The 16,527-nt window shown below is 40.5% G+C and overlaps 1 protein-coding gene across 7 annotated transcripts in view; it reads left to right on the forward strand.

Moving 5' to 3' along the window:
- The window catches only part of rnf213b (ring finger protein 213b), a 66,350-nt gene that overhangs the window by 25,735 nt on the left and 24,088 nt on the right, over positions 1-16,527 (forward strand). For all 7 annotated transcript variants that reach the window (XR_004211585.1, XR_004211584.1, XM_020495561.2 and 4 more), the window contains exons 31-41: positions 3,510-3,645; positions 3,979-4,167; positions 4,354-4,487; positions 4,615-4,790; positions 4,969-5,172; positions 5,336-5,523; positions 5,678-5,798; positions 9,328-9,428; positions 9,929-10,108; positions 10,348-10,493; positions 10,841-10,940. Coding sequence is in view for 5 of the 7 variants with exons in the window: in XM_020495561.2 (XP_020351150.1) it covers positions 3,510-3,645; positions 3,979-4,167; positions 4,354-4,487; positions 4,615-4,790; positions 4,969-5,172; positions 5,336-5,523; positions 5,678-5,798; positions 9,328-9,428; positions 9,929-10,108; positions 10,348-10,493; positions 10,841-10,940 (1,675 nt within the window). In the remaining 2 variants the exon portion in view is untranslated. The remainder of the gene's footprint in view (positions 1-3,509; positions 3,646-3,978; positions 4,168-4,353; positions 4,488-4,614; positions 4,791-4,968; positions 5,173-5,335; positions 5,524-5,677; positions 5,799-9,327; positions 9,429-9,928; positions 10,109-10,347; positions 10,494-10,840; positions 10,941-16,527) is intronic.

A 16,527-nucleotide genomic window follows, 5' to 3' on the forward strand; every position in this document is an offset into this window, starting at 1 on the left:
CATTGAACAAGCATGGGAAACAGTGTTTAAACCCTTTACAATGAAGATCTGTGAAGTTATTTGGATTTTTACTAATTATCTTTGATAGACAAACATCCCTTTTTCAGGACCCTCTTTTTTTGCTGAGTTTATAATTGTGACAATAACATTTAATAAAAGCCATTATTATTCCAAATCAAAATGGATCATTCTAATAGCAATAGCATAGACTAAGATTAGACTGCAGTATATTTATTATTTAAGTCATTCACTCATTTTGTTTTTACCTCTTCAGTGGCCACAATGTCAGTGGTGAGATCACTGTATGTCCTCTGGCGTAGGGCAGGGTCTAGGTGAGACAGGGACTTGAACCTTGGATCCAGTGAAGTAGATCTATGAAGGTAGTCCTGTACATTAGTGGTGGCGCGGTCTTCCTCACTTGGGGCCATGGATTGTAGAATCCTTGTTTTCAGAGGTAGGATCATGGACACAGACAGTTTCAGTGCTCAATAGGGTTGTAACCGTTTTGAGGGGTTTGAGCACCTGGAGGTGAGCACCTCCTTGAGCACCTCCTCTGCCACTTTCAAGTCATCATCAGACAAGGTGACAATGTCTTTATTTTTCAGGGTCTTGTCTGTCAGTGCAGAGTATACAGCTGCCTACTGCTCAAGATGTAACTCCACTTATGACATGTTGGAGCGCTAACTTGTTGTGACATCGTGTATGAGCTTGTGTGTCGGTAGCTGTAGCATTTCTTGCTTGGTCTTAAGCATGTGAGCAGCTGTTGTGCATTGGTGGAAAAAGGCAACCACCTTCCTGATCCTCCATAGGAGGCGGTCCATCTGGTTCACTGAGATTCCCCTTTGGGATGTTAAATTGATCACATGTGCAAAGCAAGCTATCTGTGGCCCCAGTCCAGCTTCTATCACTGCATTTACTTGGCATTATCTGTGGTGATTGGGATATTGCTATTGGGCCTCTCTAGCTTCCACTCTGCTACTGCTCCTAGCAGTACCTGCGCCAGATTTGTGCCTTTGTGAATCTTATAGAGGGGGCGTGTCTGTAGCACCGGACTCTACATCTCCCACTCCTCTGTGGTAGTGACCAGTCACAGTCACGTAGCTTTCCATTGCCTTGGAGGTCCACCCATCTGTGGTGAGGGCAACAGAGTATGGCCTCATGTCTGCAGCGATAAACATCCCAATAGATTTGGTGATGGCTTTAGCCCGGTCTGATTCTGCAGCCAAGGGCTGCTTAAATTCCGCGGTGAGAAGTTGTTGTCGCTTGGCTGAGTTGGCTCCCGTCTGACACACCAGGGTAATGACGCTTTAAACATGTATTTCCATGATCATACAGCTTCTTGTGGCATAATGCCTACACAGCATAATGGTGTTGTCCACCACCCTTCTTCCATCATCATATTTGACAGGGAAGCAAAAATGCTCCCATACATGAGTCTTAAATGAAGCGGGAGGCTTTTCCAGTTCTTCCGCTACCCATGGTTGCCACTGCTCTTTTTTCTCCATTGCAATGCGAGCATCCAGGATTGATTAGTTGGGATTCAACATTGCCCATTCATGTGAACAGTACAAACACACACAACTGCTTTCAAAAAAATATATAATAATAAAATAAACCTTCAGGCTTCAGAGTAAAACACAGCACGCATCTGTCTTGTCTTTATCTTTTCATTGCAACTCTGCATCGAGATTTAGGGAATTATTACTTTAAAAAGTAACAGTGGCAGTAAAACTTTCACACTATGATGGTTAAACTTTGCAATTGATCCGCGGTTCACATGCGTGCCGAACCGTGCGGGGTGATCCGTACGGATAAACTACGGTCCGTTACACCACTACTATATGCAGTTGAATTCGGAAGTTTACATACACCTTAGCCAAATACATTTCAACTCAGTTTTTCGCAATTCCTGACATTTAATCCTAGTAAAAATTATTTAAATAGTTTAACCTGGGTCAAATGATTCAGGTAATCTTACACAAGCTTCCCACAATAATGTTGGGTGAATTTTGTCCCATTCCTCCTGACAGAGTTGGTGTAACTGAGTCAGGTTTGTAGGCCTCCTTGCTCACACACACTTTTTCAGTTCTGCCCACAAATGTTCTATAGAATTTAGGTCAGGGCTTTGTGATGGCCACTCCAATACCTTGACTTTGTTGTCCTTAAGCCATTTTGCCACAACTTTGGAAGTATGCCTGGGGTCATTGTACATTTGGAAGACCCATTTGCGACCAAGCTTTAACTTCCTGACTGATGTCTTGAGATGTTGCTTCAATATATCCACATAATTTTTACCCACAACATGATGCTGCCACCGCCATGCTTCACGTTTGGGATGATGTTCTTTGGGCTTGCAAGCCTCCCCCTTTTTCCTCCAAACATAACGCTGGTCATTATGCCAAATCTCCAATTGACTCAAATGATGTCAATTAGCCTATCAGAAGCTTCTGAAGCCATGACATCATTTTCTGGAATTTTCCAAGCTGTTTAAAGGCACAGTCAACTTAGTGTATGTAAACGTCTGACCCACTGGAATTGTGATACAATGAATTATATGTGAAATAATCTGTCTGTAGACAATTGTTGGAAAAATTACTTGTGTCATGCACAAAGTTGATATCCTAACCGACTTGCTAAAACTATAGTTTGTTGACAAGAAATTTGTGGGGTGATTGAAAAACGAGTTTTAATGACTCCAACCTAAGTGTTTGTAAACTTCCAACTTCAACTTCATATATACACAGTATATCACAAAAGTGAGTACACCCCTCACATTTTTGTGACAACACTGAAGAAATGACACTTTGCTACAATGTAAAGTAGTGAGTGTTCAGCTTGTATAACAGTGTAAATTTGCTGTCCCCTCAAAATAACTCAACACACAGCCATTAATGTCTAAACCGCTGGCAACAAAAGTGAGTACACACCTAGGTGAAAATGTCCAAATTGGGCCCAATTAGCCATTTTCCCTCCCCGGTGTCATGTGACACGTTAGTGTAAGAGAATTTTAGGCCTAACCCCAGAGAGATAGAGATATGCCGGTGGCAGGCTACTGCATCTGCTATACAGATATAGACATTCAGAAGGATAGGTAATTCAAAATTTTTCGATCAGTATATTTGTATAAAGATAAGCATTATATTGTTACAGCCTTCCTCACCACAAGTCGGAGTCAGTTGGAGTGCCGGGGCACACTGCCTTCATATCATAGGCCTGCAGTAACTAAAGCTTAATAATAGCCACACCATACCTTCACAAATGTTTCTAAACTTTATTAGGGTAATATCAAAAGTAAGTCAAGCCGGTGTTTGTAAGGAAAATACAAGCTGAAGAGTGAATGTAAACCAGGAGGAAAAAAATGCACTACCCTCCCCTGTGCCCTCTATAAAAACACACAACCCTCCCCAAAACCCCCCCAAAAGTTTGACAACCCTTCTCTACTTTGAACCCCCCCCCCCCAGTACATTTCAATCTGCCCCTTAGATAATACTGTTTCATGTGCCCTACAGCTCTTTTCCAGAACGTGTTGCTGGGTAGACTGGCAGGGACCCTGGTACAGAGGGAGGAGCTGGTTCACAATCCAGGGGAGTGGGTGAACAGAGAAGCCAAGAAACGCCAGGCTCTCCAGGAGGGTGGCACTCTAAGGTAGTAGAACACCTGGTACAACACTTTAGAAGTAGAACAATTTAAAGTAGAACTCTAAGGTTGTCGAGCACCAACACCATCTTATATGACCGACCATGAACAATAACACTTGTCTTGGATAGAAGATAGGTATCTTCCTATATCAACTCTAGTATTTCTTCCTGGGTCTGATGTGTGCTGTACATATATAGTTGATATAAGAAGATGCTTTCCTTAGTATTTCTTCCTGGGTCTGATGTGCGCTGTACATATATAGTTGATATAAGAAGATGCTTTCCTTAGTATTACTTCCTGGGTCTGATATGTTCTCTCTGTGTATTCCTTCACTGTAAGACACACCCTATGGCGCTGTCTGCAGTCCACCCTGACTCCAGTCCTGGCCTATATGGTGGAGGTTCTGGACAGGGATGCAAACCTGGACCTGCTGATCTCTGCTGGCCTCAGTCAGGCCCTCATACAGCTTTGGTTGGACATTCTGGCAGACAGACAGATTCTGGACCTTACACCACCACAAAACTCCAGGTATCCAGTTCAGTAAATTGGTATTGTCCCCGAAGGGCAATTGTTTTGTACTTGCTGAGATCTGTCTGTATAAATGTCACTATGAGTAGTTCCAATAACCTTTTTGATTTCAATTTAAGAAAACAACTAAATAAAATACCTGACTGATATATAGTTGTATAATTCAATTTCCCTTTTCCTCTCTAGTGGGTCAGACCAGGAGGTCTTGGTGCAACATTACTTACTGTTGGGTGGTGAGGAACACCCCTGTGCTGCCCCCTTCAGTTGGCTCATTAGAAGGCACTTCCAAAGCCTGTGGGAGGAATCAGAGTTTATGCCAGGTGAGTGACAACCTTTGTTACCTGGTTTATCTATGTCCCTCATCATGTGTCCGTATTGGGACTATCTAGAATTAAATAAATTATATTATGCTACGAGTGTATTGTCTAACTAATGAATCTCACTCAGTCACAGAGGATGACAGCACCCAGAGGATTGTCCAGTTTGTGAGCACGGCCACCAGTAGCAAGCTCGGTAGCCTTATAGGGAAACTCTCAGACCAGGAGCACCTGGACTTGGACAAACGATACCTGCGTGACTTTCTGCTGCTTTCCTTCAAGATCAAATCTGAAGATGAGCTGAGGGTGCGACTGTGTGAATCTTGAGATACCATTTCACATCACATTTTAAAACAGTCTAGTAAAAAGATATTGGGAAAACTAAGAACTGTCAATGAATTAACAATTTATGAACTATGAATTATCATTCATAAGTGTTGCCATTATATTTTCTCAAGTTGGTTACCCCTGTTCCCGTACACAGGTGTTGACCAGAGCGGCGCTGGGCTGTGTGTCTGAACTCCAGCGTTCCATGACCATTAACCCTGATCTGTCCCCTGCCTGGGTGATGGCTGCAGCTAGACACTATGCTCCCAGACTGGACACTCTGTCCCATATCCTGCTGCTGCAGCCCCAGCTGGCCCCAGACATTCTACAGCAGGCCTCACACACAAAGCCCACAGACATGGTGAGATCACATCAATTACACCGTAAATAAGGTCCAGAGTTAAGAGTTTAACGGGCTGGAAGTTTTTCCTGGTCACATATGGCCACAAGGAACAACACTCAACTAATTATGTTACGACCTGGAGGAAAAAAGAAAGCACGATGACAATCTTTTTTTGTGGCAGCTAGAGGACATTTTGGCTCTTGGAATTTGTGTGGAGAGGACCAAGCTGCAGACTGTGACGTCCCTGTCAGAGTGTGAGTCCCTCTTACGCAGAGTGGAGCTCCTACAGCCATGTCTGGATAGAGCATTCGGTGAGAAGTACAGCTCCCTCTGCAACCCTGGCTGTCTCCAGCACCTGGACTCTATCAGGTACATTCATTGATTGATATAGTTAGTTATTATTTGATTAATTGATTGACTGACTGACTCATTAGTTGATCAGTAGATTGATTCATACCAAATAAAGTCAAAATACAGATTTTTTTTATATTAGTCACCTTCTTCAACTTCTTCTGTCCTTCAGGTCTATTTGGCGTGGGATGCTTGTAGTAGCCGCATTCATCCAGCAGGTGTTGTTTGAGGGGAAACAGATAGACCCCAGTCTGGAGGAGCTGGCTCTGAAACACTGTAGCCTTCTCCAAAGCGTAAGTGAGAAGTTGGGTTTAGATAGTATTAGCAATAATGATCCCCCCACCGTTGCAGTTGTGTAGTGGAAGGTATTCGCAGGTATTTTGCTATATACCCACATTTAGGGCATTGTGTATACTCCCTTAATCCCCAGGATGCGTATCAAAGTAGTGTGGTGGAGGTATATACCGTATCTATTAATAAGGCTGATGGAACAGATCAGAATGTTTAGCTTAAAATGTTGATAAATTATTATTTCTTTAAATTTTAAGCTAGCAATGTGCACACATTGGTAGGCCTACACACAAATGTTTCAAATTTGTGGAAAACACTGTTCTAAAATGCACATGCAAGCAATTTCATGGAACAAGATGGAAATATCGGTTAGAAATTTAGAAAGAAGAGAGCTCGAAAGATGCAACAACTATTATGGTCTGCTAATGTAAATAAAATAATCCCTTTGGCTGATCGACAATGAAAGAAAGTTGAACAGGAGAGCGCATAAGTCTTTATTAAAATAATTGCCTCCACGTTTCTATGGTGGGATTTTGGATATCGGCTACTTTGAAGAAAGGTAAGATATGCCTCATAATATGAAGTAAAACAGGTTTCAAACAATGAAGGAAGAGGAAAAATATAGTGATGCTAATGATAGGCTTAACTGTCTTCTAGTAGATGGAAAGGCTTTCTCAAAAATCTTCTCAATTAAATGTTAGAGCTACAAAGTAGTCTGACAGAAATATATCATGATTATTTGCATCAATCCAGTGGCCATTTGTTTTGCAAACTCCATATCATGTGCGCTACAGAAACACCGATAACAAAACAATATTAGGTGCCAACTGCAGTTGAATAAAGGGTAACTAGACTCAAATCTAAATTTTTTGGATTTTTCCCAAGCCTCAAAAGTGGTCTCCTGATGTGGTGTGAGCATTTGTACCCTACATCTCAATTTCCACCTAAAATGACATACCCAAATCTAACTGCCTGTAGCTCAGGACCTGAAGCAAGGATATGCATATTCATGGTACTATTTGAATGGAAACACTTTAAAGTTTATGGAAATGTGAAATTAATGTAGGAGAATATAACACATTAGATCTGGTAAAAGATAAAACCAAAAAACATGCATTTTCTATTTTTGTTGCATCATCTTTGAAATGCAAAAGATTGGGGGTGTAATTTAGATTGAGGAAGCTGGGTGTAATTTAGGTGTCCAGTCATGTGCAAAGTTTCAGACTGATAGATTCAAGAATGAGATATCTACATAATATTTTGTATCAAGTCTCCCAGCTGTCCCTCACGAGTTTGCCCAAATGTACCCAAGTGGCCGAATTGGTCAATTGATACATTTCCATGTACATAACTACAGAGAACATACAAAAATGCTATGGTAATAAAAAAAGTACTATTTACACACCCCCAGGAATGTCATACATGATGGATCATTAGCTTCCCTACATAAAATGGTACTAACCTTCACTCTATATGGCCAGGCGGGGGGTGGGTGTGGAGACAGAGACAGCAGAGGGGTCAGACTGGAGGAACCAATTCCTACATTTGAATGAGTGGGGGATAGAGGACTTGAATGTGGTGTCTGAAGTTGTCACAGGTCATCCTACTCTTGACCACTATTGAGGAATTTTTTTAAAAACAAAAAACAATTGGTTAGAACTCAAGTTTGCGAATACTTATTTTATTTAACCTTTATCTTAGCAGGGGTGAGCACTGCTAAGCATCTTATCATCTTAGCAGGGGTGAGCACTGCTAAGCATCTTAGCATCTTAGCAGGGGTGAGCACTGCTAAGCATCTTAGCATCTTAGCAGGGGTGAGCACTGCTAAGCATCTTAGCATCTTAGCAGGGGTGAGCACTGCTAAGCATCTTAGCATCTTAGCAGGGGTGAGCACTGCATCAAATACACAACACATATCTATAAACATACAATACCAGTCAAACATTTTGACACACCTACTCATTCCAGGGTTTCTTTATTTTTACTATTTTCTAAATTGTAGAATAATAGTGAAGACATCAAAACTATGAATGAAAACATATGAAATCATGTAGTAACCAAAAAAAGTGTTTAACAAATCAAAAAATATTTTATATTTAGCCACCCTTTGCCTTGATGACAGCTTTGCAAAAACGTATTTTACTTACTGATATAAAAGGAACGTTACCTTTTCCTTCCAATCTTTATTGCGCGCAGGACTTCTCATGTCACTCTCCCGGTCAATTTCTGCAATAATCTCCTCCAAATGTGTATACTTGAACTTTGATTTAGCGTTTACACTCTTAGGATCCATGTTGTACTTTTTCAGTGTTGAGAAAACTTAATGTAAACTGCCCTGCGTCCTATGGATTTTCTATGGACAATGAATCATGTTGCGCACAGCCATAGGACAATGGGCGTTAGTCCTACAAAGGGCATCATATACTCATGTAAAGCCCAGCTCATTGGCTATCTAGCTAGCTATGTTTCAAAACGATAGGTGGTCATTGGACCAAGAGACTGACAATCAAGTGAACACCGTCCGTCTCATTGTTGCGTAATGATGGCTGTCCTCCATGGACTAATTGACCTGTTGTGGAGCCAATACGTAATGTAGAATGATGAAGCAAGGCCTGGTTGCCTTCTAGAGCATCTGAGGATTGCACAGAAACCAAACCTGACCGGGTGAAACAAGGTTTAGCCAGTTAGATTTCATAGATTGTTTTGTTGCAAGTTGAAAGTGTCGGAATTCATGTAAAACGCTGTATACAACATGGATCGTGTTAGTATATAAAAATGTATTTTATCAAACAAAACTACGCTACATTGTATCTCTGGAACCCTAAGGATAACAAATCAGAGCAAGATTCGTGAATGTAAATACATTATATACCGTCAGAGGTGAATGTATCAAACCAGTTGCCTTGATAAAAGTGGTTTGTAGTTGTGCACAATCATCAAACAATAGCATGGTATTTTTTTCCGCTGTAATTAGCTACTGTAAATTGGACACCGCAGTTAGATGAACACTCATTTAAGCTTTCTGACCATATAAGACATGCTTTTTTTTTCAATGCCATTCTAGTCAAATATCGCATATTGTGCAGCAGGATACTAATCCAGTAGAGGTTAAAGCATCCAATTTATTTTAATGAAATGTGACTTTGAGAGCGAAACTATTTTTTTTGAAGATTTCTGACTTAGATACATTCTCATGTATCTATGTCAATAGTAGACCTACTAGTAGCCTACTGCACAGTACAGCTTGGGTTGGCCTGTCTTTGAAAGACCAATATGGATTCCTAATTTTAGGTCATTCGGAATGTATGTCACTGTTTGTCAAATTATTTTTCACACAGGGCGCCTTTCCTTCGCCAGGTGGGTCATTCAGGAAATGTTTGGCAAAATTAGAGTATACCCACTTCTCAAGGCACCACTACACCACTGCCCTTGATTGATTACACATTATTTGTCATGTTTAAAGAGAACTCTGCAAGGCATATTCAACATGTTGGAATCGGTTTTCAGTTTTTATGTTTTTCTTCCTCTCAGCTGATGCAGGACTCTCCTGATCTGAGGAATGTGGACACATTGCAGCAGCTGATTCGTATCCTCAACTCCTATCATCAAAAGTGCATCAGCGGGGATCTGCGGTAAGACTCAATTCAATATCATATTGTTTGGTTTTGTATTAAACTAATATATGCTACATAGCTAAAAGTATGTGGACACCTGCTCATTGAACATCTTATTCCAAAAATCATGGGCATTTGTATGGAATTGAGCCTGCCTTTGCTGCTATAATAGCCTCAACTCTTCTGGGGAGGCTTTTCCCTAGATGTTGTAACATTGCTGCAGGGATTTGCTTCCATTCAGCCACAAGAGCATTAGTGAGGTCGGGCATTGATGTTGGGCGAATAGACCTTGCTCTCAGTCGGCGTTCTATTTAATCCCAAAGGTGTTCAATGGGGTTGAGGTCAGGGCTCTGTGCAGGCCAAATACACCAATTTGAAGGGTTGTCCACATACTTTTGGCCATTTAGTGTATCAGTGATTTCAGCTTCACATCACTTTAACAGTAAACTTGACATTTTCCACAGTATATTGAGCCATAATTGTATTTCTTATTTCTCATGATACTTTCTACCTCCTAGGTTTGGCATCAATTGCCCAGTGTGCCTATCAGAGCTCAAAGAGCCATCCACCCTGCCCTGTGGACATGTCTTCTGTCTGTCCTGCCTCCAGAGCAGCCTCCAGACAGACAGGCATTACTGTCCGAAGTGCAGGGAAGACCTGCCACCAAACTTCCAACCCTCTGTATCAAAAGCCATCAAGTGAGTTCAGAAACGGCCTTCAACATCCACCCTTCAACCATCTTACCTAATTTACTTTTCTGAAGCGGGCATTTGTCTTTACCCCACCACACAGCACAAAGTTTATACAAATGGTAGTAGAAAGTTCTTTATGAATGTGACAGATTATATTTTCGTCAGTAAGTGTTTCAGTGAAGCGTCCAGCATTCCCAGTGAATGGATTGACTCCAGTGCTGTGACAAACCCCTGTTTTATCTCAGGTCAGCCCTGCAGCAGCATGCAGAGATCAGGGGCTGCTGTAACTCCTTCTTCCTGGAGGTGGTTTCCCGGTTCTGTCTGTCTGATGGAGAGAGCCCCAGAGAGGGTGTCGTAGAGCTGCTTTTCTCACTACTCATCTCTGCACAAGGTGAGTGCCCTGGAGGAGATGGGAAGCCATTTTGAGCTACTGTGTAGTGGCTGGAGCCAATTCATATATTACATCTACATGTTCTGATTTTGTATGCCTGATATTATACGTTTTTAATTTTGTCATACAGTCGTTTTCGTTGCAAGATAAAGCATAATGTTAGCTAGATAGCTAATGTTAGCTGGCTGGGTCGCTAGCTAATATTGCATGTATGATCTTTGTAGTAATATTATCTCAAAAAGCCATTTGTATTGCTAGATATAGCCTAATGTTAGCTTTAGAGTTCAACGTTTTGATTAAGAAAGGTCATTGAATGAGACTTGTCATTTATGTGTGTGTGTTTGTAGGGAATGTATACAGGACCAGAGAGCTCACTCCCTTCCTAGAGTGTGTTGACAACAGTCCTGTTGTCCGCTCTGTACTACCTAAACTCCTGCTGCAATACAGGTACAGGCACTTCAAAGTATACATTCTACTCTGACATCTACTAACATACGCACACATTTCTCTCACATTGTCTGTGAAAGAGCTGGCCTTACTCTATCACTTTATGGCTTTTTTGTTTTTAAGACCGATAAAAACTGCTCAAAAGTATTGTTTATTCATTTTATTTATTTAACCTTTATTTAACTAGGCAAGTCAGTTAAGAACAAATTGTTATTTACAATGACGGTCTACCCCTATTGTATTTATAAAAAATTAAATCCAGAGTAAGTTAAAAACAAATTGTAGTTGTATTGATGGTAATAGGGTTTTCATAGGCTATGGGGTTATAGTGACCTACTGTATTTTGAGGTGGTTTGTAGGTGTGGAGTTATTATAATGGGTTATAGTGGGCTAGTATAGTAGGCTAAAGTGAGTAATAAGCAGTGTTTCCCAACTCCGGTCCTCCAGTACACCCAAAAGTACATATTTGTGTTGTGGCCCCGGACTAGCACACCTGACTTTACTTGTCAACTGATCATCAAGCTCTTGACAAGTTCAATCCGGTGTTTTTGTCTGGGACTACAACACAAATTTGTGCTGTTGGGGTTACTCGAGGACCGGAGTTGGCAAATATTGTACTATAGCATAAGCCATAGAATGGGTTTTTAAGCTCTCAACATTTTTTAGTTTGAACATTCTGATGGTTTTGTGGCAGTGATTTCGGTTTAGAATGTTGAAGCCTACATTCTGTCATTTACAGTTTATGAAGTATGAATGGTAGCAAAAAGCTGTGTTGAAGCCGTCTAAGTTGAGTCGGTCTTCACATTTCAATGTTGGGTTGGTCCTTGTAGCTGAAACGGATAAAGAGCAGTGGCAAATCCAGATTTTGCCTTTGGAGTCTATGAAGCTTTTATGAAAATTTAAAACGGTTATAGTTCAAAAGGTTTGAAAGCGTGCTTCCAGACCGGAAGGAACTCTGGAGCCTTGACTGGTTGAGGTGTAGAATGATTGGGGCATTTTCTCAATTGCATACTCCTCGCGTCCTCTCTCCTCGCCTCTTTCTCAAAACCCATTGGATGATCAACAAGTCGATGGTCACCGCTTTTCAAAGTGTGTTGCATTATGGGGATAAAAATAGTCAGACTTGTGTCTACATGCTGACTGCGTGAACATGAGGTCATGAATTTTGGGCGGCAAGTTTCTACAGTTGCTCTTCAACAACTTAATTCTGCAGCCATCACCTGCATTGTGGGAAGCTCTATTGTCAACCAATCATTAGGGTGTTTTTGTTTTGTGTTGTTCTGTGCTAATAACATTTAGACTACGTTACCCAGCAGGCTATGCGTATGGTTAAAGAATGCCTTGCATGGCTAAACATGGAGTTTTCTAGCTGAAGTATATGTTCATTAAAAGTAGTTAAACCGGTTTGTCATTATATAAGAAACAAACATAACATGTTTGACCCACGAGAACGTGACCAAAGACTTGACTGAAACAGGAACCAACTTTGCTGCAATTCATGTATATAGTGGATATGTACAAATTAATGTGATATGAGACTCTCTCCCACTAATTGATTGTACAATATACACACATATTTTCAGTTTGTAAGTGTGTTATATGGGGGTTGGAGACATGTTTATTTCATTATAAACAACAACTTTTATAAATGACAACACTGCCATGTTGCACTGAGCCTTGCTGACTTTCGGCTGTCACAAATAAAATAAAAAAATAATAATGTTTGTCACATGCTTCGTAATCAACAGGTGTAGACTAACAATTGAAATGCTTACAGTGCATTTAGAAAGTATTCAGACCCCTTGTTTTTTCCCACATTTTGTTACGTTACAGCCTTATTCTAAAATTGATTAAATTGTTTGTTTCCGTCTTCAATCTACACACAATACCCCATAATAACAAAGCAAAATGTTTTTATTAAATTTTTTATTTTGCCAAAAAAAAAAAAGTGAAATGTCACATTTCCATAAGTATTCAGACCCTTTACTCAGTACTTTCTTTAAGCACCTTTGGCAGCGATTACAGCCTTGAGTCTTCTTGGGCATGACGCTACAAGCTTGGCATACCTGTATTTGGGGAGTTTCTCCCATTCTTCTCTGCAGATCCTCTCAAGCTGTGTCAGGATGAATGTGGAGTGTCGCTGCACAGCTATTTTCAGGTCTCTCCAGAGATGTTAGATCGAGTTCAAGTTTGTGCTCTGGCTGAGCCACTCAAGAACATTCAGACACTTGTCCCAAAGCCACTCTTGCATTGTCTTGGGTCGTTGTCCTGTTGGGAGGTGAACCTTCTCAGTCTGAGGTCCTAAGCGCTCTGGTGCAGGTTTTCATGAAGGATCTCTCTGTACTTTGCTCAGTTCATCTTTTCCTTAATCCTTACTAGTCTCATAGTCCCTGCCGCTGAAAAACATCCCCACAGCATGTTGCTGCCATCAACATGCTTCACCGTAGGGATGGGGCCAGGTTTCCTCCAGACGTGACGCTTGGTATTCAGGCCAAGAGCTCAATCTTGGTTTCATCAGACCAGAGACTCCAAGCAGGGTGTCATGTGCCTTTTACTGAGGAGTGGCTTCCATCTGGCCCCTCTAGCATAAAGGCCTGATTGGTGGAGTGCTGCAGAGACGGTTGTCCTTCAGTAAGGTTCTCCCATCTCCACAGAGGAACTCTGGAGCTCTGTCAGAGTGACCATCAGGTTCTTGGTCACCTCCCTGACAAAGTCCCTTCTCCCCCAATTGCTCAGTTTGGCCCGGTGGCCAGCTCTAGGAAGAGTCTTGGTGGTTCCAAACTTCTTCCATTTAAGAATGATGGAGGCCATTGTGTTCTTGGGGACCTTCAGTACTGCAGAAATGTTTTGGTACCCTTCCCAGATCTGTGCCTCGACACAATCCTGTCTCGGAGTTCTACGGACAATTCTTTCGACCTTATGGCTTGGTTTTTGCTCTGACATGCACTGTCACTTGTGGGACCTTATACAGACAGGTGTGTGCCTTTTTCAAATCATGTCCAATCAATTGAATTTACCACAGGTGGAATTCAATCAAGTTGTACAAACATCAAGATGATCAATGGAAACTGGATGCACCTGAGCTGTACCTGAGTCTCATAGCAAAGTATCTGAATACTTATGTAAATAAGGTGTTTCTGTTTTTTATAAAAACTGTTTTTGCTTTGTCATTATGGGGTATTGTGTGTAGATTGAGACATTTTTATTTAACCTCTCTGGGATATGTGGGACGGTAGCGCAGTGCAGGGCGCCAAATTCAAAACAACAAAAATCTCATAATTAAAATTCCTCAAGAATACAAGTATTTTTACACCATTTTAAAGATAAAATTATTGTTTGAAAATGCTTTACAGCGAAAGCACCACAAATTAGGTCACCACCAACTCACAGAAAAACACAGCCATTTTTCCAGCCAAAGAGAGGAGGCACAAATAGAGGTAAAATTAATCACTAACCTTTGATGATCTTCATCAGATGACACTCATAGGACTTCATGTTACACAATACATGTATGTTTTGTTCGATAAAGTGCATATTTATATAAAAAAATCTCATTTTACATTTGCGCGTTACGTTCAGTAGTTCTAAAACATGCAGTGATTGTGCAGAGACCCAGATCTATTTACAGAAATACTCATTATAAATGTTGCTGAAAATACAACTGTTATACATGGAATTAGAGATATACTTCTCCTTAATGCAACCGCTGTGTCAGATTTAAAAAAAACTTTACTGAAAAAGCAAACCATGCAATCATCTGAGTACAGCTTTCAGACAACAAAGCAGCCAAAAAGATATCCGCCATATTGGGTAGTCAACATTAGTCATAAATAGCATTATAAATATTCACTTACCTTTGATGATCTTCATCAGAATGCACTCCAAGGAATTGCAGTTCCACAATAAATGTTTGTTTTGTTCGATAATGTCCATAATTTATGTCCAAATAGCTTCTTTTGTTAGGGCATTTGGTAAACTAATCCAAAAGCTCGTTCAGGTCCCGTCGGACGAAAAGTTTTTAAAAATTATGTTACAGCCCTTAGAAACTTGTCAAACTAAGTACAGAATCAATCTTTAGGATGTTATTTATCATGAATCTTCAATAACGTTCCAACCCGGACAATTCCTATGTCTTTAGAAAAGCAATGGAACGAGAGCTAACTCTCTAGAAAATCATGGATTAATCTTGAATAATGAGTGCGATGCCATTTAGAGGCACAAAGATCATACCTCCCCCAAATAAATGTTTTCTCACTCATCATTATTCATGAGTCCTTCATGCTTTTTCTTAAGATAATCCTGTTGACGCCCATGATTAATCAACTCCAGTCATCATTCACCTCCAGTTATGAAAATTGGTTGTATTTCCTCGCTGTCAAAATAAGATAAAAATTGTCGATCAATTGTTTTTTAAATTTTCAATTCTCCCTGACTGTCTAGCATTCATTACAGTGATAATTAGTGAGCTGGACACTGTAAAGAAACTGTATGAATGTAGGTACATTGTAATTTCTACACAGTTTCAATTTGGGTTTTAGTAAAAGGAATATGGGACCAAATTCTACACTTTTGACTAATATGATACACTATAAGTGAATTTGTCCAAATACTTCTTCACATTGGGGGGACTAGATACATAAAGTGCTTTCATTTCTAAATGGTAAAACAGATGTGTATGAAAATACCCTCAAATAAATAGGGACATTCTGTACTCTCTGAGAAATGTTATCTCACACACACACAAGGGACTAGTATGAAAATCTATGCACCCACTACTCCTAAGTTGCTCTGGATAAGAGTGTCTGCTTAATGATTAAAATGGAAACGTAAAATGTACTGTCCCCTCATATGGAACATTTGATCTCAAATTCAAAATGCTGGAGTATAGAGACACATTTTACATTTTGGCTACATTTGGGGGGGGGGGGGGGCAGCAGTCCAATAGCAGCAGTCATGGTGTGTAGTTCTCAGAGCCAGTAGAACATTCAGAGCCTTTCTACTCACACACAGTTCACTTACAGTTGATTAGGGCAACAGGTGTTTTTCCAGTTTGCATTCTGGCTAGGCATGATGACAATGCTGTCACCCATTGTGTACATCTAATCCCCCCCAAACTTAACTCTGGTACTCGAAGCCTGTTCGACTGCATTTTTTCATTGTTCCACTCTTATCGGGGACTGATTTTGACCTGGGACACCAGGTGTGTGTGCAATTAATTATGAGGTCGACAGATAGCAGCAGGCTCCGGACTTCATAGGGTAAGAGTTGAATACCCCTGCTTTAAACCACCATTAATTTTAACACGCCTGCAGTGTATGTTAACACGCCTGCAGTGTATGTTAACACGCCTGCAGTGTTTGTTTTTAGATTTTTATTTTAAATTCAGTTGTTTCAGTTAATTTTTTTACTTGATTTCGTAGTTTTTATTCAGTTTCAGTTTGATAAAAACATTTATATTTAATGTTTATATTATTTAGTTAGTTTTAGTGTTGGACAGAAAGTAGACTTATGCATGTAGGCTTTTACATTAATGTGGATGCTACCATGATTACGAATAATCCTATATGAATCTTGAATAAGGATGAGT

Source organism: Oncorhynchus kisutch, linkage group LG11 (genome assembly GCF_002021735.2).
Source record: "Oncorhynchus kisutch isolate 150728-3 linkage group LG11, Okis_V2, whole genome shotgun sequence".
Classification (NCBI taxonomy): Eukaryota; Metazoa; Chordata; class Actinopteri; order Salmoniformes; family Salmonidae; genus Oncorhynchus; species Oncorhynchus kisutch.